This window comes from Rhinolophus sinicus, linkage group LG16 (genome assembly GCF_036562045.2).
Source record: "Rhinolophus sinicus isolate RSC01 linkage group LG16, ASM3656204v1, whole genome shotgun sequence".
Taxonomy (NCBI): domain Eukaryota; kingdom Metazoa; phylum Chordata; class Mammalia; order Chiroptera; family Rhinolophidae; genus Rhinolophus; species Rhinolophus sinicus.
In genome coordinates, this window is record NC_133765.1 from 31,862,408 (window position 1) to 31,886,820 (window position 24,413).

The 24,413-nt window shown below is 46.9% G+C and overlaps 1 protein-coding gene across 9 annotated transcripts in view; it reads right to left on the reverse strand.

Annotated features, from left to right (window-relative positions):
• RPH3A (rabphilin 3A) overlaps positions 1 to 24,413 on the reverse strand; it is a 216,520-nt gene that overhangs the window by 47,009 nt on the left and 145,098 nt on the right. For 6 of the 9 annotated variants that reach the window (XM_074321946.1, XM_074321942.1, XM_074321941.1 and 3 more), the window contains 2 exons: positions 12,401 to 12,489; positions 8,325 to 8,336 (listed from right to left, as the gene is read on the reverse strand). In XM_074321946.1, coding sequence (XP_074178047.1) covers positions 8,325 to 8,336; positions 12,401 to 12,471 — 83 coding nt within the window. In that variant the 5' untranslated portion in view covers positions 12,472 to 12,489. Of the gene's footprint in view, positions 1 to 8,324; positions 8,337 to 12,400; positions 12,490 to 24,413 lie in introns of those variants that run through there. The other 3 variants (XM_074321945.1, XM_019734110.2, XM_074321940.1) reach the window with 1 other exon arrangement.

Consider the following 24,413-nt stretch of genomic DNA (forward strand, 5'->3'; position numbering starts at 1 on the left):
GGTCCACGCCCAGGGCACAGAAGGGCATCACCCGAGTGAAAGGCAGGGGTAAACGCCACTAGAAATTCTTGTCTCCATTAGGGAGAAAACCAGTAACTACAAATCCTCCAGAGCCAGCCCCCATTAGAGCTGCCAGCGTCTATCACTGCCACCACTCTAATCACATCAGCTGGCATGAAATTGCCTTTTGACACTCAACGTTGGTCAAAAGCCCATCTTCCTCCCTCCACCCCTTCCGCCATCTTCCCTTCTTAGCTGGTTTGTTCTGAGAGCAGAGTGTGAAGGGTTTGCAAGCAGATGCCTTGGGGCAAATCTTATTGGAAGAAAGGAAAGGAGGGTGAAATTCTAGTGGAAACACACCTTGCCTTGAAGCTGGGGGTTCTAGGGGTGAACAAATGCTAAACACACTCAAACCCCCTGTTCAATACCCCCCAATACCTTCTCATTGATTTAGAATAAAACCCAGAGCTACATAAAGATGATGGTTGCACAACATTGAGAATGTGCTAAATGTCACTGAATTAAACACTTGAAAATGGTTAATTTTGTTATGTGAATTTGACCTTAATAAAAAAGTAACTCAGTCTTCTTGCCCATCTGCAAAGTCCTACCTGGTCTGTCTTTAACCTGCCTCCATCCTCATCACCCCCTTATCACTACACTGCTGGCCTCACTGCTCAACCTCGAACACCAAAACCTTGGTTCTGCCTCAGGGCCTTTGCACTTGCTGCCCCCCTTTCCAGGAACACCTATCTCCCCAGATCTCTCCATAGATGGCTCCTTCTCATCATTCAGGTTTGGGCTCAAATGTCAACTCCTCCTTGATCTCCCATTGCCCAAGTTCACTTTCTTCACTTTCTAAGTGAAATTATATTTTAAAGAGTTGTGTTGTTTACCTGTTTATTGCCTCTCTCCGCTGCCCCTCCCCCAGAACGTAGGTTCCAGGAGGGAAGGGGCCTAGTCTGGGTCTGGGTCACTATTATATCTGTGGCATTTAAGACAGTATCTGAGAATAAGTAAGCACAGAACATTTTTGAATAGAAGGGATAAATGAATAAATGTCTAATGATAAGTGTGACCCATGGGAAGAGTAAAGCGATAGAAGGTACTTAGGTTAGGGGATCAGAGAGAGCTCCCTGTGGAAATGACATTTACGCTGAGACCCTGATGAGGATTTACTGTGATGCTGGTGAATCTTAAATTAGGACCCTCTGTTTGCACAGGCACCTCCCAAGACCCTGGGAAGGGCCCAAGTAATGGTCACATGATCTTAAAAATTTGTGACAGCAAGATATTTTTGTCTTCTTTATCTTGAAGAGTACCCTCTACACTATAGAAGCTCCAGGCCCCACAAAGCTGTGGCTGGCCCCTGCTGAGATCTCAAAGATAAGCTGGAACTGAGGAAGGGGAAGGCAGAGGGAGAGAGTGGGTCTGGCTGAGGAATGGTGTTTACAAAGGCCTGGGGTTGTGAGAGCGGGCAGGGCACCTGAGGAAGTGAGGGAAGATCGATATGGTCGCCAGCCTACAAGACGGCCTCCAAGGACTCCTGCCTGCCTCCTGGTATTCATACCCTTCCTGTGTGGTCCCCTCCCACACTGAATCCCGGCTGGTCCTGTGTGACCAACTGAATACCGTGCAAGTGACAGAGTGTGATTTCCAAGGCCAGGTCACAAAAGATATTCTGCCTTGGTCTCTTAGGTGACTCACGTGAGAGGAAACCAGCTGCCATGTTATGTCACATCACCCAAACATCCCACAGGTGGAGAGGCCCATGTAGAGAGGACCTGAAGCCCCCAGTCAAGAGCCAGCACCAACTCGCCAGCTTTGTGAGTGGGTCCCCCTGCCCCCATCAAGCCATCAGATGACTGCAACCCCAGCTGACATAGGAACCCGCTGCCAGAACCACCCAGCCAAGCCACTCTCAGTCCCTACCAATAGACTGTCAGGCGTAACAAGTGGTTTCTGTCATTATAAGCCGCTAAGTTTAAGGTGATCTGTTCTGCAGCATTAGATAACTGGAAAAAACAGCCCCCCTGGAAAACAAAGACAGGGTGGTACAAAGCCCCAACTTCAGTGTCTGTGTATGTTTTCTGTGCTGCATAACAAATTATTACAAACTTAGGGGCTTAAAACGACACACATGTATTAGCTCACAGTTTCCATGCCAGGAGTCTGGGCACAGCTTAGCTGGGTCCTCTGCTCGGAGTCTCACAAGGCTGCCTGCAATCAGATGTTGGCTGGGCTGCATTCTCATCTGGAGGCATGACTGGGGAGGATTGACTTCCAGGCAAATGTGGGTTGTTGGCAGAATTCATTTTCATGCAGCTGGGTGGCTGAGGGCCCTGGCTTTTTGTAAGCTGTTGGCAAGAGGCCACCCCCAGGTCCTGTGAGTCAGCTTCTAATTCCTAACCAAGAGGACCTCCAGTGACATCCTGTGGGCTGCTTCCTTCATCCAGTTTGCAAGGCAAATCTCCAGCTCCTATCAACTGAGACAGTCTTACATGACATAATGTCATTGAAAGGGTGACACCCCATCCCAGGTCCCATCCACACTCAAGGTGAGGGGATTATACAAAGGCCTGAACCCCAAGAGGTGGGGACCATTGGGGGATCACCTGAAAGTCTGGCTGCCACAGCCTTCCTAGCAGGGGTCCTTCCAGCCTTGCTTGATGCTTCCCGAGATGGAGACCCCACTCTCACATAAGGAGTCTGTGCCGTTCTGCTAGGAAGATCTTCCTCACCATGTGTTATTATCCCTCAGCCTGACGTGTCTTCCCATTATTTTTAAAGGATACATTGGATTCCTGCATGATGAAGACCACCCATCCTTTCTAAAGAGCCTTGGGCATAACCTAATCCAGGTCTCTCCAGATTACCAAGGAGATGGATGTCTTCACCACCCCTGGTCTTCCTTTCTTCATCCCCACTTTTCTTCCATCATTCTCTTCTGATCCCCCTCCATTTATTTCCTGCCTTTACAATGCAGTTCAGTGACCAAAACCGAGTACAGGTGAGATGCTGGGCCTGGTACCCAGTGGCGCCCCTCCAAGGGCACGTTCCTGCAGTTCAGTATGGTCACGGGCACGGTCAGCCATGGGCCAGACCTGGCGCCACTGCTTCTCATACCACCACACAGCTCACGGGGGTCAGTGTGTGGAGACGGATGCTGCTGGACATGAATGGCTCCAGGAACGTAAGGGGGATGGGGGCCCCCCACAGGGCCCACCTAGGATAATTGCCTCCATCTGCAGACGAGCAGAAGGCCTGCTGGAGGCTGCCGGCATCTCTCCAAAACCTTTCCTCATCCTCTGCACCAAAACATGCAGTTGACAAACAGCTCATCCAGTGTTTGCAAATGTCTCCGGTTGGTCTCACTGGGGACTCACAAGCCTCCTGTGGCTGTTCATGTTTTAATTCCAAAGACCAGCAGAAAGAAATGAGGTGGTTTTTCAAACCAAAGCCTTTGCTCTCAAGGGAGAAACTGGGCTTGTCTGGGCATCCCCTTGGTTGGGCAGCACTGTGAGCATGGGGGCCTCATGAATGCTTCTGTGGTAAGATGGTGGCTTCTTTGTCAAGAGCCCCTGGACACAGGATTCCAATTCCATGTTCTTAAGGCCAGAGTCCAGTGTTGGGATCTTTCTGAAGACCAAGGCTGGAGACCAAAGTATTGCCTCCTTAGACAAGTTTCTCAAAGCATTGTGTCCAATCCAGAAAATATCCAGAGGGCTTACTGTGTGCCGGCTCGAGCTGTCCTTGACCTGGCAGAGTTCCGAGATTGGAATCCTAAACCTGCCATTTATTAGCAGTACATATTGGCGCTCTGCAGCGCTCTGAACGTCTGTTTCTAGATCTGTTATGTGAGAATGATTTCACGTCTGTTTCCTGCTGGGACCCTCAGAAGCTGCGCGAGGAGAGACTCCTGGCTTCCTGGTTGTGACAAGTCAGAGCAAAGAGGGCTGGCAGGTCTCTATTCTTATTCACACACCTAGGACAAGGCTTCCTGGGGGAAATATTGAAGGCTACCTGCCTCCTATTCCCCCAAATTATCTAAGGCACGGTTTTCAAACTGTGCTGTACAGTTCCCTAGGGGGTCTCAAAGGGCTGCAGGGAAGTGGGCTACAGAAGGGCAGAGTGGGCACAGACCAGGCTTTCCCTGCTCTCGTCGGCCAGATGGCACTGTTGGGTTCCCAACACTAGCAAAGCAAGGCTACTAGGAAAGGAAATCAAGAGAAAAACGTATGCAGAATTTAATATTGGAAACTTAATAAAGGCATGAAGTATGGCTTATTGCACTGATGACCTCAATACCTCACCCTCCTAAGCATCTGTGCCCTTTGCCAGGTGAATTTGAAATTGCCCCCACCAAAGAGTCAGAATCTATTTCCTACCCCTTGAATCCTGCCGGCACTTAGGAGGTCTGACACTTAAGTTCGTGAACTTGTTGTAACTCTGTTGCTAACTTTTTTTTTTTATGTCAGAGGGATTATTCATTATGAATTTGTACCAACTGGACAAACAGTTAACCAAGTTGACTATGTGGAAGTGCTGAAAAGGCTGCCTGAAAAAATTAGATGAAAACGACCTGAACTTTTCACCAACAATTCATGGCTCTTGCATCACGACAATGCACCAGCTCACACGACACTGTGAGGGAGTTTTCAGCCAGTAACCAAATAACTGTATTGGAACACCCTCCCTACTCACCTGATCTTGCCCCCAATGATTTCTTTCTTTACCTGAAGATAAAGGAAATATTGAAAGGAAGACATTTTGATGACATTCAGGACATCAAGGGTAATATGACGACAGCTCTGATGGCCATTCCAGAAAAAGATTTCCAAAATTGCTTTGAAGGGTGGACTAGGCACTGGCGTTGGTGCATAGCTTCCCAAGGGGATTCCTTTGAAAGTGACCATAGTGATATTCAGCAATGAGGTATGTAGCACTTTTTCTAGGATGAGTTCGCGAACTTCATTTTCAGACCTCGTATGACTTGTTTTGGTCAGTAAAATGCAGGAGAGTGATCTTGTTCCAGTCCCAAAGGGAAGCCTGCAGAGGCCTGGTGTGTTTCTGCTTACTGTCTTATACTTCTGCCATGACCGTGAAAACAAGCCCAGGACAGCATGTCAGAGGATGAGAGACATGTAGATCAGAGCTGAGTCACTCCAGCCACAGCCATCAGAGATCAGCCAACCCCTGGCCTGCACGAGTGAGCCCAGCCACGGTCATCAGAGCCAACAGCCGAGCCCAGATCCCTGATAATAAGTAATTGTTCCATGCCACTGCCTTTTAAGATGGTTTGTTACACAGCAAAAGCTAGCTGATACAGTATCCACTATGGTGATAAGAAAACGTGAAGCTTGTTAGACTCCCGACATTTACTTTACAGTCTGGTGTTATTTTAAATTACCTTTGCATAAAGTTCACCATTGATGTGTTTAATGCTTTCACTTGCTAAAAGTCTTTCGCCAGCTCCACTCTTATCTGTGTTATATATTTAGCTTCTGAATAAAATGTTATTCAGAGAAAGAGCTTTGGTACTAACAAAAAGTCTAAAGATCACTGCATTTGACCTGCTCATTTTCCAAATGACCGCCACTCAGAAGAGGGAAGGGAATTGCCAAGAAATATGTGTGGAGTATAGTCAGAAGGTCGGGAAACTAGCATGCTCAACCTGCTACCTGAATGTACCTGCTCAGGTGCATCTAGAAAGGGTCTGAAGGGACCCTCCCACCAAAACCAGCACCAGTGGCTCCTGCTACAAAAGGAATTAGCCCTGAGTTCAGGTGAAAGCCCCTCACAGATGTCTCTCTTTAAATCCTGCCAATGGCAGACTCCCACCCCCTTTCTGCCTCCTACCTTAATTCTTCATTTCATGCACACAATGGTCCCGTAATAAATACCCACCAGATGTCTCTATTAATAAATTATCACTCCCAAAAGGTGTGGGATGATGGAAGTGCTTTCGGGGCACCGAGGCACAGTGGTGCTGTGCAGAAAATGAATCCCTTTTCTTTCCTTTCTTTTCTTATCCCCCCCTTCCCGCAGGATGCCGACATAGACTGGTGTCAGCGGGAAGTCGCTTTACAGCTCAGTGAATGAGATTTTAATGAATCCTGAAGGAGAGGGTGGGGAGGAGGGGCAGCCACGCTCCAGAATGGTTTTACGCGGGCCCTGCTCGTCGAAAGGCCCCTTTGGATGAAACTCACCCCGACCAGACTCCAGGGGGTGCCGAAGGGTGCTGTGGTTCCCCCTCCCCCTCAGAACGCTAGGGGAATCTGAGGCTCTTGCTAATCTTTTAAGCCAGATGGCGTTCCATTCAGTTCTTCTAAACTTCCACGCTCTCTCTCGTACCTGGACTTGGCACGTGCTGGTCCCCTGCCTGAAACTCTGTCTCTTTGTTGTCTTGCTCCGCCTTCACTTGGTCTCATCTCACAGTTGGCTTCTCCCATCATGACCCCAAAGTCTGGCCAAGGTGTCCCTCCCGTGCTTTTGTGACCCACTGTGACTGCTAGCACAGGTCCTTGCACACTGGAGTGCATTTGTTGGTGCCTGGCTGTTTGTTTGTAGGCCCCTCTAGACACACACTCATACTTTGTCCACTCCTGTATGCCTGGTGCTTAAGACAGCGCTGTTACACAGTGGACACTTGGGGAATAGGTGTTAGTGAGGGAGGGAGGGAGCAAGGGAGGAGGGCAGGGAGAGGGTGGGAAGGAGGAGGGACATACACTCGACCTTCAACTTTCAGTATTCAGGAGGTCTCTATGAACCTTGGGACCCTCTGGAGCCATGAACTTCTCTCTTGTAATGTTTATATTTATAACCTGACTGCACCTGAGCATCTCTTCCAGGCATGTCTGAATAATATAGTCATAAAAGGTAGGTCTAGTCTGGCCAGAGACCTACCAGCCAACAGCAGAAATGGTGGAACATTCAAATGGTCTTTAACAATCAACTAGTCCAAAGCTCCCATTTGACAGATGGAGAAAGTGAGGCTCAGGGCCAGGAAAAAAATTTCCTGGGGTCACCTAGTTAAGTATTTATCAGTGTTGAAAAAGTGACTAGACAATTCTGGGCCTGATGATGCAGTCATTTTGGTCCAAAAACCTGAACAAATTATGCAAGTGTATGTATATATATATATATACACACACATACATATACCATGTTTCCCCGATAAATAAGACCTAATTGGAAAATAAGCCTTAACATGATTTTTCAGGATGACATCTCCTGAACATAAGCCCTAACGCATCTTTTGGACTAAACCTTAATATAAGACCCGGTCTTATTTTTGGAGAAACACGGTACATGTACACACTTAATATATACATATACACAATGTATATATACAAGGTGTGTATTTATGTACTACACACTACAAACACACACACGGGTAAGGCAAGGCTGAAATTCACACCTTCCTCTGGCTTAGCTCAGTGCTTTACAGTTTACAAAGCTTTCCCGTGCATCCCGTGCATCTCATTTGATCCCACCACCCGCTGGTGAGTAGGGAAGGGCAGGGTCATCACACCCATCTTACAAAGGAGATAGCCTGGGCTCAGGGAGGTGAGGGGCAGTGCCTATGGCCGCACTGACACTGAGTACCAGAGCAGGAGGTAGACTGGGTCCTCTGACGCCAGTCCCCGGCTCTCTGTGGCTCTGGGATAACGTCCCCATCATGGGGAAGGGCAAGATGACTTTCCATGGTTTCTGAATGCGCACACGCAACCAAAACCCGGTCTGCTTTGCAGCCGACTGTTCATTTATTGGACCCAGCATCCAATCTGTCATGCATATTTAGGAAATGAATCCAATTTAAAACACAAAAGTTGTGAGCAAAGATAGGATCTCTGAGCCAAAGGCATTTCACTGGGAAATCAGGCCGACCTCCCGTGAGGTGACTGAGACCGTATGTACAGCATGAAACTTCCCCCAAGCTCTGTCCTGCTCATCATCATCTTTTATTAACGGTAGCAGTTATCTGAGTTAGCGTTTGCTTTATCTACCAACAATGTTCCCAGGCGAACAGCTACAGAAACAAGGGCACAGAGTGGACAGGAAACTTGCTGAAATCCCACAAGTTACTAACAAGAATTAAATTGAGGGCTCTCCTTAGGAACACTTTCCATTCTTTTATCAAGATAGTTTTTGAAATTTGGTCATTTTGTTCTTAAAAGGGGTTTGTGTTTTCTTAATACCTTAAGTGTTTTTGAGATTTGTAAAATTTGCTACCTTCTTTTTTTAACCATCTCTCTGTAGGGGCCAGCCGCTTTGATCAGAACAGAGATATAAGTCAGTGGGTAGCAAAGCAAAATACTCACTGTTCTTTATCACTGAAGGAAGGCAAAGAAAAGAGAGAAAGAGAAAGTTAGGAAAGCAATCTCATAACAATACCAACGGTGTCTGGATACAAAATCCCGACGTTTCAATGACGATGACCTCCTTTCCATTGTTTTTCTCCTAGTCATTCTCATCTCAGCCCAGCACACGTAACACAAGTCAGCTGCAGAGGAGGCTTGTAAAATCCGCAGCTTTGACTGCAATGACCAAACCAGTTCAGCGTATTCGTTAACCGAGCTGATCATTTGTGTATTTAAATAATGGGTCTCTGGGCACTAAAGAGACGTCACTTCATGATGACATGGCCAGCATCACTCTCGGTTTCTGCTGTTTGAAACACTGGGGCTTAAGGAACGCTTTGAGGAGGACGAGCCCTGAGCAGTAACTGTAGCATCCAAAAGTAGAACTTGCAATGCTCCAGTTTTGGAAAGCAAAAGTCCATTCTAGAAAGGAGACCAGCGTCTCCATTTACTAGGTGTGCATCCACAGGCACGTCATGTCATCTCTTCGTGCCTCAGTTTCCACCCCCAATCTCTAGCACCCTCTGGCTTGAAGGCTTGAAAGCTCTAGAGAAGCATCGAGTTTCCAGCATTTCTCCCCAGGTCTAGCCGACAGAAAAAGCTGAACCACTGCCCCACCTATGCAAGAAGCAGATGTATTCACCGCTTTCAAACACCGTCATGGTAGTGTTTCAAACACCATCGTTAGATTCAAGGAGGCTGAGAGGGAAAGGCATTTGAAAATCACAAAAGCAGTAAGAGTATCTGGCTAGCCAGCAGTTAATTAAGACTAGATTTCTTAATTTGCTGGAGAAAGATATTAGAAGTGTTAGCACATCACCACTGCAGCAGAACAGATAGCATGTGTGACGACTACAATAGAGCCATTAGCATTTATTGGAAAATAATTTTAATATCTGAAGACAATGCAGCAGCACTGAAGTCAGCCAGATGCATTCACAACGCCAACATGTTTCATAGGGAGCCCAGGAGCACTTTAATGAAATTGCATCCGGGCTGTTGGAGTAATTCTAATTTAATTGTAAAGCAAATTGTTTGGCTTTGTATTGACTTTAGTAAACTCTGATGGATGGGATTTTAATTAACTGACATTTCTAAAGCAAAATAAATATTTCACCCCATCCACCCTTCAGGCAACTGTTTATCTTACAAAGACACACTTTTTGACGGATGTAATATTTTCTGCAAAATCAGTTTGGCTCCAAGAGGACATCATAGAAAGGGCTTGGGGGAATGAGTTTCCTTTCAAAAAGGAAACCCATAGAGTTCTAGTGTCTTCAAAACTGCAAAACTCGTAGAACCGGAGGAGGTTTTAGGTACAAGGAGTAAAGAGACAGGATCTGTTGCTTCACAGAATATGGGGAGACTAACTCTTCAGAATGACCCTTCACCAATACATAACTAAGGTGGAGATAAGTTAGAGCAAAGCTCTTTTCAAGCAGTTCTGGGATTAAAAAGTAAGGATTCTTTGGTCCCCACTCCCCCTTTCAAAATAAATAAACAAAATACACTTCATCAAAATTGAAAAAAAACTTTTCCTCTCCAAAAGACTCTGTTATATAAAAAAATGCAAGGCATGGCCTGAGAGAAAATATTTGTAAAATGTATACCCAACAATGGACTTTTATCTATAACCTCTGAAAAACAACAACCTTGCAAATCTTAATAACAAGAGGATAAATGATCTGATTTAAAAGTGAACAAAAGATCTCAACAGACACTTCAACAAAGAGGTTATGTGATGGCAAGTTATATGTAACATCATTAGTCATTAGGGAAATGCAAATTAAAACCACAAAGAAATAGCACTTGATAGTAATTAGGGAAACACAAATTAAAACAACAAAGAAATACCACTATCACACACTGGAGTGATTAAAATTAAAAAGACTGACCATATCAAGTGCTGGTGATGAGGGAGAAAGCTGGAATTCTCACATACTTCTGGTAGAAATTTAAAGTGATACAACCAATTTGGAAAATGGTTTGGCAGTTTCTTCAAAAGTTAAACCTACACCTACCATATGCCCTAGGCATTCCACTCTTAGGCATTTACCCAAGAGAAATGAAAGCATATGATTATACAAAGTTTTATTTGTACTAGCTAAAAACTGGAAACAACCCAAATGTCTGTCCATCAACAGATAAACAGATAAACACATTGTGGTATCCATATAATTAAATACTATTCAGCAATAAAAAGGAACAAACTATTGGTATGCAGAACAATCTAGATGGATCATAAAATAATTATTCTGAGTGAAAGAAGAGAGACATCTCTCCCCCCAAAAAAGAGTACACACTGCATGACTCCACTTATATAAAATTCTACAAAATGCAAACTAATTTATAGCTACAGAAAGAAGACTAGTGAATTGCCTAGGGATGGGTGGGGAAAATGAGGGGCAGGAAAAAAGAGACAACAAAAGGACATGAGTATATATACTGGGGGTGCCAAAAAATGTAGACAAGTGGACACTTTGGTCAACGTTGCTCGAGCAGTAGTTCGCCATCATCAGAAGTGTCTGGACGCTGATGGGAACCACTCTGAGAACATCTTGTCATTGCAGAAGTCAAATGTGATGTGCATTCATCTTTTGTTATCAGTATATATTATTACAATTTTAATACAGTTTCCCTTTCTTAAAATGTGTATACATTTTTTCGGCATCCTGTGTGTGTGTGTGTGTGTGTGTGTGTGTTTGTGTATGTTTAAATATTATCAAATTATACTTCAAATGTGTACTATTGAAGGTACATTAATTATACCTTTATAAGACAATTTAAAACAAAAACAAAAACAGAACCCCAGCAAACTGAATCCAGAACAGGGATCTGTGAGCAGTAAGCCACCGCAAATAGCACTGCATTCCAGAGGCTGACCTTGACCTCCTAACAAGGCAGGGAAGCTGAATCTGAGACCCCCAGTATGGAGCCAGGACCCTCCAAGGGAGCTCACATCGTCTGTGTGAGCAGCACACCTGACTCCTGGCAGAAGCAAATACAAGTCTCTCTGAAGAAAAATATCCCCAAGGTAGATAGAGCCCCAGGATTCTCACAGATTGAGCTCACAATAAAAAATTACCAAGCGTGCAAAGGAACAAGTTCCTGTGAGCGAAAATCTGCAGGAACAATAAACAACAGACTTAGATGGTCCAGGGTTTCGGGCAGTGATGTGCCAGCCAATGTTCAACAGTTGAACCTATGGATGATTTTGAACCAACAGGATGCCAGGACTGGGAGGAAACACGCAATAACACACCATTATATTATATTTCACTGTACAGATATAATAGACATAAACAACACAGAGAATGACAAAAGGTAGCAAAAGAATAAAGTAGTGATTCATTTTGAGTACTTACCACCTTTGCGCTCAATATCATTTAATTGTAAAATTATATAACTTAATTTTTAATAATGGCCCTGTTTAACAACCAGCTTGCAAAATTTCTGGAAATGCAACATCAGCTCTTAGGAGCCATTATGGCACAGATCCAGCACACCCGAGTCAGGTGTTACTGGACACTGAATGCGAAGTTACTTTTATGTGAAAGTTCCCAATTCTTAAATAATCAGGCCAAAAAATACAACAAAAACAAAAAACACACTTCTGCAAGTCAGAGTGAGCTGGCGGCCTGCCGGTTTGCCACCTCCCGTCTGGTCCACCTTCCTTATCGGATTGAGGAAACAGGCCCAGAGAGGGGAAGAGACTTGCCTATGATCACACAGTCAATTAGCTCAGACCTAGAAGCAGAACCAAGTCTGATCCTAACCACCAGGTCAGGGCTCTTACCATTCCACCAGAGCCTCAAATGTGGGGCGTGGAGCTCAGAATTGACCCTTGTTATCCCAACTTTGCAAAGCAGTAAAATCAATGGAGAAGTGTCCACGACAAAACTCCCCCTGGGTTCCTTTTCCTCAACCCCAGGAAATTCTAGTTCTTTCCTTCCTATTCCTTTTCTCCTTCAGGTGGAGAACTCTCCAGACCTCACTGACCAAAACCAAGGCACTCCCAGGGAGACCCAGTGACTTACTTTGATTGAAGGGGTCGGTCGCTGGGACACATCCAACGACTAGAGCTGTTGCTGACCACGGTATCCGTCATGGCAGGAGTCCCGCGCTCCTGGAAAACAACCCCGAGAGGACGTCACCCAGTGATTCAGCCAGTCCTTCTGTCTCAAGTTCCTACTCTAGGCCCAGCCATCTGGGGGCCTCAGAGAGGAAAGAAGACTTCACCCAGCTTCTCCACTTTCCAGGGAGGGAACCTCAGGCCCCCATAGGGAACGTTCCTTCTGGAGGTCCCAGCTCCCTGCTGGCAGAAATGGACCAGAGCGGAGAACTCCCGCCCTTGAACCCACATGGGTCTCATTCACCAACTCGAGGCCACACCCCAGTGGGTCCTCATCTCCCCCAAGGGTCTTGTCACAACATAGCCTTATGTTCTGGGAAGCTGAACAGCTGAGAAGTCGGGAGGGGAACAGGGAGGGAACTCTCTTCCTATCCTGGCGCCTGTAGAATTAGTAAATCTTCGGGCGGTGCAGCTGGAGGGGGGCTGATGGTTGAACACATGGGAGAGAAGACCCCTGTGGAGAAGCCATTTCGTCTGCTCCTGTGAGGTTAACATAATCGTCCCAGATCAATATGACCATTTCATTGTTTCCACATAGAAAATGGAAAGAAAGGAGAGACGGCTCCTGCTACAAGGAAATCTGCTGGAAAGAACCTTCAGGTCTCATTATTGCCAGTGCTAAGACCTGCCCTGGGGTCCCCTGGGACCCCTGTCCCCCGTTGAGTGGCCAGAGCCTCAGTCCCCGGTAATGAGCCTCCTTGGTGGCCCTGGTCTGGACTTTGGCAAGTTCACTTGAAAGCCTCCCCTCCTGCTTCGTGGCAGAGATGAAACATGGCCCTGGAGGACCCCAGGAGGCAGGGAAGGCTGGGGCAACGGATGTCCAGTCCCTTCCCAGGAGCTCTGATTTCCGAATTCTGTTGCCCTCAAGGCAGAACCTGGCCTTCCAGCCCTCTTCTGCGTTCAGTCAGGCACACCAGGAGTTTGTTTCCTATTAAAATTCCACCTGCAAAGCCCAAACTCACTGGCTGACGGCCACGGAAACCACCCATGTCCATCGCTCCAGGCCAGCAGACACCCTGGACAGCACTGGCTATTTCAGCTTGGCCACCCAGGGCTCTCAAAGAAACTGACATTCCAGGATTGGACTCTTAGCTCCAGTCAACCAGGCCTGGGTGGGGAGATGGGACTGCCTGAGCAATCAGGGCATTTGAACACCTGGAGGCACAGCCCCAGAGAAAGGAGGGCACGTGTCCACAGGCAGATCTGGGCTGGGGGTGGAGATGCAGGTGGAGGTGGCAGGCATTGTAGACACTGTTGATGCTCATTACAGGTGGTGCGTCCACCCCCAGCCTCTAGGACTGGTAGCAACTAAGGGCTCACAGCAGCACCATTTTCCCGAGACTGGCTCTCGGCCAAGAACAGCTGCCTGGCCCATACCCAGACCCACCCCTGGGAGCAGCCAAAAGCTGACGACAGACAGGGGGAGAGTATGAAAGCACAGCCACCTTGTCTCAAGGTGGGATGGCTCTGTGGTGCCAGCACGCGCCAGAGCTCCCCGTGGCATCAGGCTGAGGCCAGACGCCAGCAGAAGCCACATCCAAGCACAGTGTCCTCCACCGCCCTGATCTAAGTCCATCACTGGCTCAAGAAACCCCATCTCAGGTTCTGCTTCTAGAGAACTTGACCTCACGTGCCAGTAGAAAGGAGAATCTTAGGGAAGTGGGGTTCTGGTCCCTGAATTCATGATGCCCCCCTAAGCTGGCCACCTAAGCATTGTCCAGTCTTACAAAGTGTGACCCTAAGATGGTCTCCTACCTGCCTGCAGATGACCCTCCATGAAGTCCAGCCAAGGTCTCAGGTTAGAGGGTGAGTTAATAGAAATGGAGAAAGTCCACTGGTGAGCCTCTGACATTTTCAGATCCCCCCCCACCAAGTTCCCATTGCCCACCACAGAAAGCCAATCACCATAATGAACAGGAGGCCCGAGACCGCAGGGAGGAACAGGAGAGGGAAACCAACGAATGATACTGGGAGCAAAAGTAGAGATGTGTGTGTCAGATAATTGGTAGAGGATTCTAGCCCTGGGCTCACTGTGGAGTCACTGAGCTGATGAGTCTATGAGCTGATGAGTCTAAACACCTACCACCGTCACTCACACTCACAAGTGCTTGTAGAATGGTAATTCCCTTTACCTACTTTTCTTAGATGATAGTTAATCTAACAGTAAATGATTAACATTTCTTGAGCACCTACTATGTGCTGAATTCCATACCTTCATTATTTACTTTAATCCTTACAATGCTATTTGTAGGTAGGTTGTATTTGCTTCCTTTTACAGGTGAGAAAGCTGAGGCTCAGAGTGGTTAAGCCACCTGCTCAAAATCACACAGCTACCAGGTAGCAGAGTTGGGATTTGAACTCTGTCTCCACAGCCCATGCGCTGCTACTCCCTATTGCATTGACACGAGTAGAACACTGCTCTCTGGGCTTCAGATTGTTGGGTTTTGATGAGCATCTGGGGGATTGGTGACTGTACACTCTTGGTCCTCTGGCCCCTGGTTGCATTCCCACCTTTCAGCCTCAGAGACAAACAGAGATCTGCCCACTCAGACCTCTGCCTGGAGACGCTGAGAGATCACAAGCTTCAGTTTGGTCAGGCCACAGTCATGGCTTAAGTCCAGTTCTGCAGCTACAGCTTCATACCATGACTGCCTCCCCTGGAAGCCAGAGGCTCCAGCTTTTTTCCCTAGGTGCCAGCTCCCCCACAGTCCGGGTGCAAACTCCAAGGAACAGTCTACTTTCGGTACCAAAACCAACAACAGGGGAAACTGACGGTTCCAATATCAAGGGCTAGCTAGCTACATGCTAAGGGCCTTTCATTTTATCTCATTCAATCCTCACAAATAGCCTTATGAGGTAGACGTTCTTCTTATCCCATTTTACAGATGAGTAACTGAGTCACAGAGAGTCTAAGTGGGTTTCCCAAAGTCCTGCTTGAAGTCTTTCAACGAAGAAATCTCCATGCCTAATAATAAGCACTAGCGAGAGGGATGGAAGTGCCTCTATGTGATGGAGTACTACGCAGCCATGAAGAATACTGAGATTCTTTATGATGGGTAGGATTGATCACCAAGATAAATTGTCTGGTGAAAAGATCAAGGTGTATGACAATGTTCCAGAACAACACTATTTGCACAAGAGAAAGTAGGATATGCACATGTGATTCTCGGCTGTATATGCATAAAATATTTCTGCAGAGAACATATAAGAAACTGATACCATCGCTTGTCTCTGGGGAGGGGAACTGGGTAGCTGAGACGGGAAGGAGATTTTTCATAATGTACCCCTTTGTATTTGCAACCATGTGGCTATGTTAGCTATTCAAAAATAAATGAACATTTGTTTTTTAAAAATATAATTGAAAACTGATAAAGTGCTTTGATGGCTGCCTATCACACATAAGATATAAGATCCTCTCTGGGACCTCAAAGAACTGCCATGAGCCTCTGCTTGCTACTCTCACTGTATCTCTGACCACATTCCAGCCGCTAGGCTTTGCCTCTGCTATTCTCTCTGCCTCTGACAGCATCTTTCTCCTACTGTCACATGAATGGTTCCTTCACATGCTCTGCTAGTCTGCTAGTTTCTGCCCAAATGTCACCTCTTCCAGGGAGCCTTCCATGACTACACTCTCTAGGTCACCTCCTCTCATTGCATCCTGTTTGTTTCTTTTATATTTATCATGATGTGTAATTATTATTACTTTTTATTTATTTGCTGTTTGTCTCTCCACCTGTTTTTGCAGATCCATGAGAGCACGACTCAGGCCTGTATTGGTTCAGCAGTTGCAGTGCCTGTGCACGTCAGGCCCTCTTCATGGGCCTGGGACCTATGCAGTCACACAGGGCCCATGCACAGGAGGACCCTGCACCTGGCTTGATGCTCTGCTGGCATCACCTTGAAATTCTTCATAATTTTTGGACACGGGGCCCTGCGTTTCCCCTTTGCAGCCAGTCCTGAGAATGCTATATAGTAGATGCTCAGTAAATCTTCACGTAAGTCATAGAGCTCAGTGAGAGCAGCGGACACTCAATAAACCCACATGTAAGTGGCAGAGCCATGCTGTGTTCCAGCCTTGCCCACCCAGAAAAGCCCAATTCAGAACCCTGCATCCCGTTTTTGCATTTTGTTCTGCCTACTTCTCCCTGGCTCCTTTAGTACAGTTTGGTAAGGAACCGCGCCTCCATTCCCCAGAATCCCAGCCGGTTTTAGATAAACTGAAGAAAATCAATTCTTAAAACACACTTAGCTTCAGAGCCCCAGTAGGGGTCTAAGCAGGACTCAGCGGGTCTGGGCTGGTGGGGGCTGCGGATGGGCTATAGCTGGCACGTCAGGGCACTGCAGGGAACCAGCACAAGCTGCAGTTGTCTGCATGGAGTTCAATGCCACAGTCGGCCTCCCAGCCCCACAGTCTTGGAATCAAACCAGATGCTTCACAGCAGAAACTGCAGCCACCAGCTTGGACGGTACGCAGGCCGTTCCATCTCTCTGTCTCTTTTCCTGCTCTTCCTCGCTTCCCCTGAGCCCAGCCCACCACTGGCCAATTAGGAATCTGGAAAAACTCACTCAGACTATCTGATGGGGTGGGGAATGCAATTTACATAAAGGGCCTCAAACAGGGTGGAGGGGGGGACGTCCCAGGAACAGGATCCAGGCTGAAAATATGTTTTTGCTTGGCCCATGCAGTGTTTTTTAAAAGTAAAATTAAGCCAATACTTTGAAAAGCACAGGATTTAATGAAAAAATACAGATTGCCAGCTTCTCTTGAGAGATGGGAAGAATCAAAAAATATTTATAGAACATCTATTACCATGTGCCAGACACTGTTCTACCCTGTTTCCCTGAAAATAAGACCTAGCCGGACAATCAGCTCTAATGCGTCTTTTGGAGCAAAAATTAATATAAGACCCGGTCTTATTTTACTATAAGACCGGGTATAACATGACATGACATGACATGACATGACATGACATGACATAACATGACATAATATATGTAATACCGGGTCTTATATTAATTTTTGCTCCAAAAGACACATTAGAGCTGTTTGTCCGGCTAGGACTTACTTTCAGGGAAACACGGGAGGTACTGGGGATACAGCGCAAAAACAAACAAAAAAGAGGAAAACCATTGTTGTGTTGCTTACCTTCTGGTGGAGAAGACAATCACCAAATAGTAAGTCAATCGTAAAACGTGTCAGCTGGTGATGAGCACTTTAGAGAAAATAGAAGAGCGACTGGTGCTTGAGAGGGAAGGTTGATTTTAAATAGGTGGTCAGGGGGCCTCTCTGAGAGATGAGGTTTGAGCAAAGACCTGAAGGGACTCAGCCGCGCAGATATCTGAGGCAGAGCATTCCAGGTAGCGGGAAAAGCAAGTGCAAAGGCCCGGGGGTGGCATGTGCTTTGTAAGTTGGAGAAACGGCAAGGAGGAAAAATGCCTGGAGAAGACTGAGCAAGGAGGAGATGGGTGGGAGCTGAGATCAAAGCAGTAGTGGGGGCAGGGTGGGGGGCATGTCAGACAATGAGGCCCATTTAGGCTTCCTGTCTGAGTGACGCAGGAAGGGCTTTGAGAAGTGAGCTGAATATATTCTATTCTGTCTCAACCATGCATCTAGCTTTGACTGTTTGCCAGGCACTTAGGGTTCCTACATACCATTGCCAAGGCAAGGACCCACCAGCAAAGACAAAGATGGCAGTCTCCTGCCTTGCCTAGTATACGTGGTGGAGCTGAATGCCCCTCCACTTGCCCGCACGCCTTGCCATTCCAGCCTCCTCTCTCAGAGCCCCAGTGTCCCCCTGACACGTCCAGCTGCCGTTGGTTGTCTTTGTTCCTAGAGCCAGCTGGGACGTCCTCAGCCTCCCCTGAAGCTGGCCATGGCTGGAACTATAGGCCTTGGGTCCTTCCACAATGAGCTGGTCGGTGCTCAAGATAGGACAGAGACGGGTCTGAGAGATGCTGTCATGCAGGGATCCTAGTCCCGCTCCCTGCACAAGAACGCAGGACATGGTGAGGCCAAAAAGGAACACCATGGAGCCATGGATAGGGCGTTCATACCACTATACTCTCGCTGGTGGCTGCTGGTTGCAAGCCGCACTTCTCTGCCAACAAACCAACCAGCCTGCTAGCTGCAACCTGTGCTTCTCTGCCAACCAGCCAACCCCCTAGTGTAGCCACGGCAGTTATATTAGTGGCTAATGGCTAACCCGTAACAACTGATGGCCACCCAGCCACAGCTGACGGCCATCTACTACTGGAGCCAGCACCTTTCCACGTGAGGCCGAGAGCCTGGAAACTGCTCTCTGGGACTCTGTCCCCACAGATGCTCAAGATGAAGGCACCTCTGTGCTCCTGACCTTAAAACAGAGCAAACTCACTGTCACCTCCCCATGGTTCTCCTGTCACCATATAGCAATAATCGATGGCTCCAGCCATGAGCCTTCAAACAATCCCACAGAACAGTCCCCATTTACAGGTTTTTAAGGCAGGCTCAAAGCCCATCCCCCACTGCTCTGAAAGTTCAGCAAGTTGCAGTGACCACTGGTGGGGAGGGGCACTGTTGTTTTAGTTGCTGCAGCTGCCCCATCATAACCCAGTCAGTCGCAGCCAACATACAAGCTGACCACAGACGTGAACAAGCCCAGCTAAGATCATCCAAGTCTGGCTTAGAGCAGAAGGACCACCCCAATCACTGACCTAACCAATCATGAGATAAATAAATGGTTGTTGTTCCAATCTATGGGGCGCTTAGTCATGCAGCAAAAGCTCACTGACAGAGCAACCCATCACTGCAGGACAACCGCTGGCCTGAGACCCAGAGTCCTGGGACCCAAGCCCCGCTGTCTGCCCCTATTCATTTTCTGCGTGACTCTGGCAAGTCACTTAGTCTTTTGGGGCCTCAGTTTTTGCATCTGTGACGTGAGGACATAAAAATTCCTATCTTTGCCATGCCTACCTTGCAGGGCTGTTGGGATGAGTTGATGAGTTAGCACGTGTCAGGGACCTTTTCAAGTCTCAGGCAAGGAGGTCACTGTTGATATTTGAGGGTGGGGCTGGAGAGGAGAACAAAGGTCTAAATCCCAGGTGTTCGTTTAGGCCTGAGTGACACACTGCATTGGATTTCTGGAGTAGAGATTTCTTGTTTTGGCCTGTCCAGCATTATCTCCCCTTTTGGGGGTAGTAACAGCACCCTAATTTTCCTTCGCAAAATCATCCCTCTCTATCAACCTGTGTGGTTCAGGTGGGGCTCACACACACTTGGTCCCTAGAGGTAGGCCAATGACCCTTGCCTGGCCAATCCATGTGCTACACCCAAGGGCTACAGTGATTGGTTTGGGGATAGGCACATGACCTGATAAGGACCAATCAAGGCCTGACCTAAGACTTTTGCTGGAACTATATGGAAGCACTCTCTTTCCATTGTAGTTGTTAAGCTCACAGAACTTGAAGCTGCTGTCAGTCACTTTTGCTACCACGTCGGAAAGGCCTGACAAAGGATGGAACTAGAGCTGAGAGATGGAGAAAGACTGATTCCTGATGATGTTGTTAGAATGCTGGATCTAGCCATACCTGAATCTATCCTGGCCTTTTTGGCTACCATGAACCATATTGTTCCTTTTGTTTTTCCCTCAAGTCAAATTTAAATTGAATTTCTGCCATTGCACCCTCCTGAGCTCCCTCTGAGTGTCTTCATAGACCAGCTATTTTGGTGCAAACAGGGATCTCAAAGGCAACCAGAACTAGGTGAGATCTGGGGAAAAACACACACACACACACACACAAAACATCAGCCTTCAGCCACTCCCTGTAACCTGCCCCCTGCTATTTCAGAGGTGCTGCTACCCAAGCTCAGGACTTAAAGGAGGACAGGAAACATTTATAAAGCATCCACACGAGACCTGCTGAGACCCTGCACTGACAATTAAAATTCAGTGACAATAAACAGAACTAATTAAAAGCAAAACTAAATACTTAATAAGACAAATGAGGTGGCATTATTTAAAGTCAGGCTGAGAGAACTGGCATTAATTAAAAATGAAAACTAATTTCTTTCCCTCCTCTAAAAAAGGTGTGTGTGTGTGTGTGTCTAGAAAAGGTTTAGATTTGTTAATGTACAAAATGTCATGGGAACAGACAGATTATAGAATTGGTTTTGCCTGGGGATGGGGGTTGAGGGAGTCTTCCCAGAGGAGGGAAATTTGGTCTGGGTCTTGAAGGACGAGCTGGAGTGTGCAAGACATGAAGGCTTGAGGAAAGGATGGGGGAAGTGAGTCGGCAAAGGCTCAGAGGATGCAATGGACATGGAATGTTTAGGGACTAGAGAAATTCTTGAGAAGGGGTCTGGGGTGATGGGAGGGCAGGGGAGAGGGGGAAAACAGGACCGAAAAGAGAGAGTAGGGCGAACGATGGATCCCTCTTTCTACGGGTCAACAATGATCGTGCAAAGTGTCTCTAGAACTCTCCACCCAGACAACGCCTGCTTCCATTTAAAGATCTAGCAGCTAAGACCACATGCTCTTAGTAGACAGTTCAGCAAGGTGATCTAGGGTATGGGTTTGGGGGGCCAAGCCCATTCTGCCATTTATGAGCCTGACAAGTGTATTCGCCTTCCTGAACCTCAGTTTCCTCATCTGTAGAGTGGGCACAATAATAAGACCCATCTCAAAATAAAGGTATTATAAAAATTGAAGGCGATAAGGTATGTGAAGCCCTGGCACAAAACATGCGCCTGGCACAAAACATGCACTTGTCCAGTGAGAGCCATCATTAATTTATGTTAAGAGTGACAATAATTATCTCAGTTATGTTTTCTCAGAGATGGAAGGCCAGCTTCGGCACTAGAAGGAACTGTCTCCGGCTCTTTGCAGCCAGAGTGAGAACATGAAGCTTGATAATGATGAACGATGGAAATAATGACAAGACCAATATGTTATTATGATCATAACAATAGGATTGTATTAGGTTGGTGCAAAAGTAATTGTGGTTTAAAAGGTTAAAAATTGCAAAAGCCGCCATTACTTTTGCACTAATCTAACAGTAAAGTAAGGGTCATTTGTTGAGTGCTGTGGTTGTCATTAGTGTGATGCCTCAGTATTTCTGGCTCCCCACCACTTGATGGGAAGACCCTTCCCTCTCCCTTGGAAGCTGGGAGTGGCTGCATGACCTGTTTGGCCAATGAAAGTCCCCAGGTTGGAAGTCTAAAGCTGGTTCATACTTCACCACGTCCCTCTTTTCTTGTCCTGACAATCATGGGTGTGTGAGGATGGTGCCCCTCTCAGCCTGGGTGCTGTGTGAGCACCAGTGCAGAGCAGACATGCCCTGCTAACCCACCATATCCAGGTAGCAAGAGGGAAAAACAAATCTCGGTTGTTTCCACCACTGAAATGTTGGGGGTTGTTTGTTATTGCAGCACCACCTAACCTACACTGCCTGTGCTTCCAACAGGCCAGGAACGGCACTAAGTGTTTCATGTGCAGCATCTCATCATTTCATCCTCAGATCGATCCTAGAAAATAGGATCTTTTATTAGGCAGTTTTACAGATCGTGAAACTGAAGGCCAGAGAGGTAAAGACATTTGTCCAAGGACACACAGTACCAGTAAATCAGTCACAACATGGCATGCTTTCAAACTGAGTCCACAGAGGTAAACACTGAAGGCAGGGCAGCGCATTCAGAATTGATCTTTCTGAGGAGAATGTCTCCTGCTGGACAGGGGTACCCCAAACATTTCCTTCCTCCCCTGGGTTATGAATCCCTCTGAGCCCTGGGTCTACAAACCCAAATGCCGAACTACAAACTGCAAAGGCAGATAGTGTTAACAGCCAGCAGGGTTCCCTGCACAGTCTAGCCAATTTCTCGACTCCTTGATAAAGTGGAAACTTGCCTTTGCTGTGTTGTTAACCAAGTTTATCCCTGCCCCAGCTTATCCCTGCCCCAGTGACACTGTCGCAAGCAAGAGACAGAGGAGAAGCTCAGGATTTATTTCTGCATGTGTGCATGTATGCACAGACCCTTGGCCCCAAACAGGGAAATGTGATTACACATGTCTGCATATCAAAACAAGTCAGTTAGCTTAATGGCCCCGGGCTGCCACTCAGGCTCAGGTTGCAATGAAATTCATTCTGATTAAAACTCAGCAGGAACTGACTGACTTACAGCCTTAAATCTCATCATGCCATGGAGACCACAAGTGTCATCCTGATTCTTCCCGTGCCATAGGGACGAGATACAATATGGTCCCCAACCTACAATGGTTTGACTGAATGATTTTTCAACTTTACCATGGTGCAAAATTGATATGTGTAATAAATTACATGAGATCAATATTTTATTATAAAATAGGCTTTGTGTTAGATGATTTTTCCAAACTGTATGCTAATGTAAGTGTTCTGAGCACATAGCTTAGGCTAGGCTAAGCTATGATATTCCGTAGATTAGTGTATTAAATGCATTTTCAATATACAGTATTTCCAACTTATGCTGTGTTTATTAGGATATAATCCTATTGTAAGTCAAGGAGCATCTGTACTCAGAGCGGAGAGGGGAATTTGTCCCTTTAAAAAATGACAGCAGCCTCCTCATCGGAGGAGTATTTTTCACAAGTCATGGATGGGAGACACAGCATTCCCATTTTACAGATCAGGAAACTGAGGCCTTGGTTTGTCAAGGTCACACTGATAGCAGGTGGAATGTCCAAGGACTCAGACCTGAGTCTTGTATAGATGAGACTTCTGACTACCCTGCTCTAGTGGTTGCCAGTGCAAACAATAGAATATTTGCTTAAGCATATTAATTTGCTTATTTTGTATGGCAAATATGGTTGCCCAATGGCAGCACCATACGGTCCAACATAATAATAAAAATACCTTTGCTGCATATCTTCTATTCACTCCCCCGATCATTTGCCCTCCACCCTGCTCTGTGCCCTGGAGGCTGGCCTGTGTGGACGGCATCAACCGCTCCCTTGCCTTCTGGCTTCTGGTTGGGTTCATCTAATGCAAGACACCAGCAGAAGACGAGGGGGTGAAGAGGGACAGGTTGGGATATTTATCTCCTGGACCCCTCCTGCTGGTCACTATGGGCTGGCTGTGACCCTCTACTAAAGGTCACAGCTCTTATCAGGAGGACCTCTCTGCATAACCTTTTCTGTTCTGGGTCCATAACTGTTCCCTCCCCTGTCCCTCCAGGCCTGGAGATGAGGAAGGCCCCCTCTGTTAGATGCTGGGGTGCTTCAGGATCCTGGTTTCCCCTTGACCTTGCTGGTCTGTTCACATGTCTGTAAACAGTCTCCCATTATATGCTCCTCATGAACTGCTTTGGGTGTTCGACCTGCTTCTGAGTGCCAGGCAAAGTTCTACGCAGTTACCTCACCTCATCCTCACAATCACCCAATGAACGATGATTATTCCTCTTTCACAGGTGAGGTACCTGGAGCACAGAGAGGTTGAGCAACTTCTCCCAGGGCGCACAGCTAGTAAAGGATGGGGTCACATTTGGAATGCCGGCAGGGTGGCTCTAGGACTCGTGTTTCTGACCAGATCACTATCCTGCCCTCTGGGTCTGTACTCAGCAAAGGTGCGGTAGCACAGAAATTAACAGCAGACTTCAGACGGGCAATTTCCATACACTACCTTCCACGCCATCTTGTGATGCAGGCTCTGAAGTTATTCCCATTCCTGAGACTCAGAGGGGAGCATTAACTTGCCCGAGGTCACCAGCCAGGAATGGTGGAGCCAGACAGGGCATGAACTAGGGTATAATACCAACACTCTTAACTACTACTCTGGACAACCACTCTTATAACATGGTCACCTGGCCAGACCTGGCAGTAACAGGGGAAAGGTATAATAAAGGAGAGTCTGGTTTAAGGTAAAGAACAGCTTTCTAACCAGTGGAGGTATTTTACAACAAGAGGTGTTGT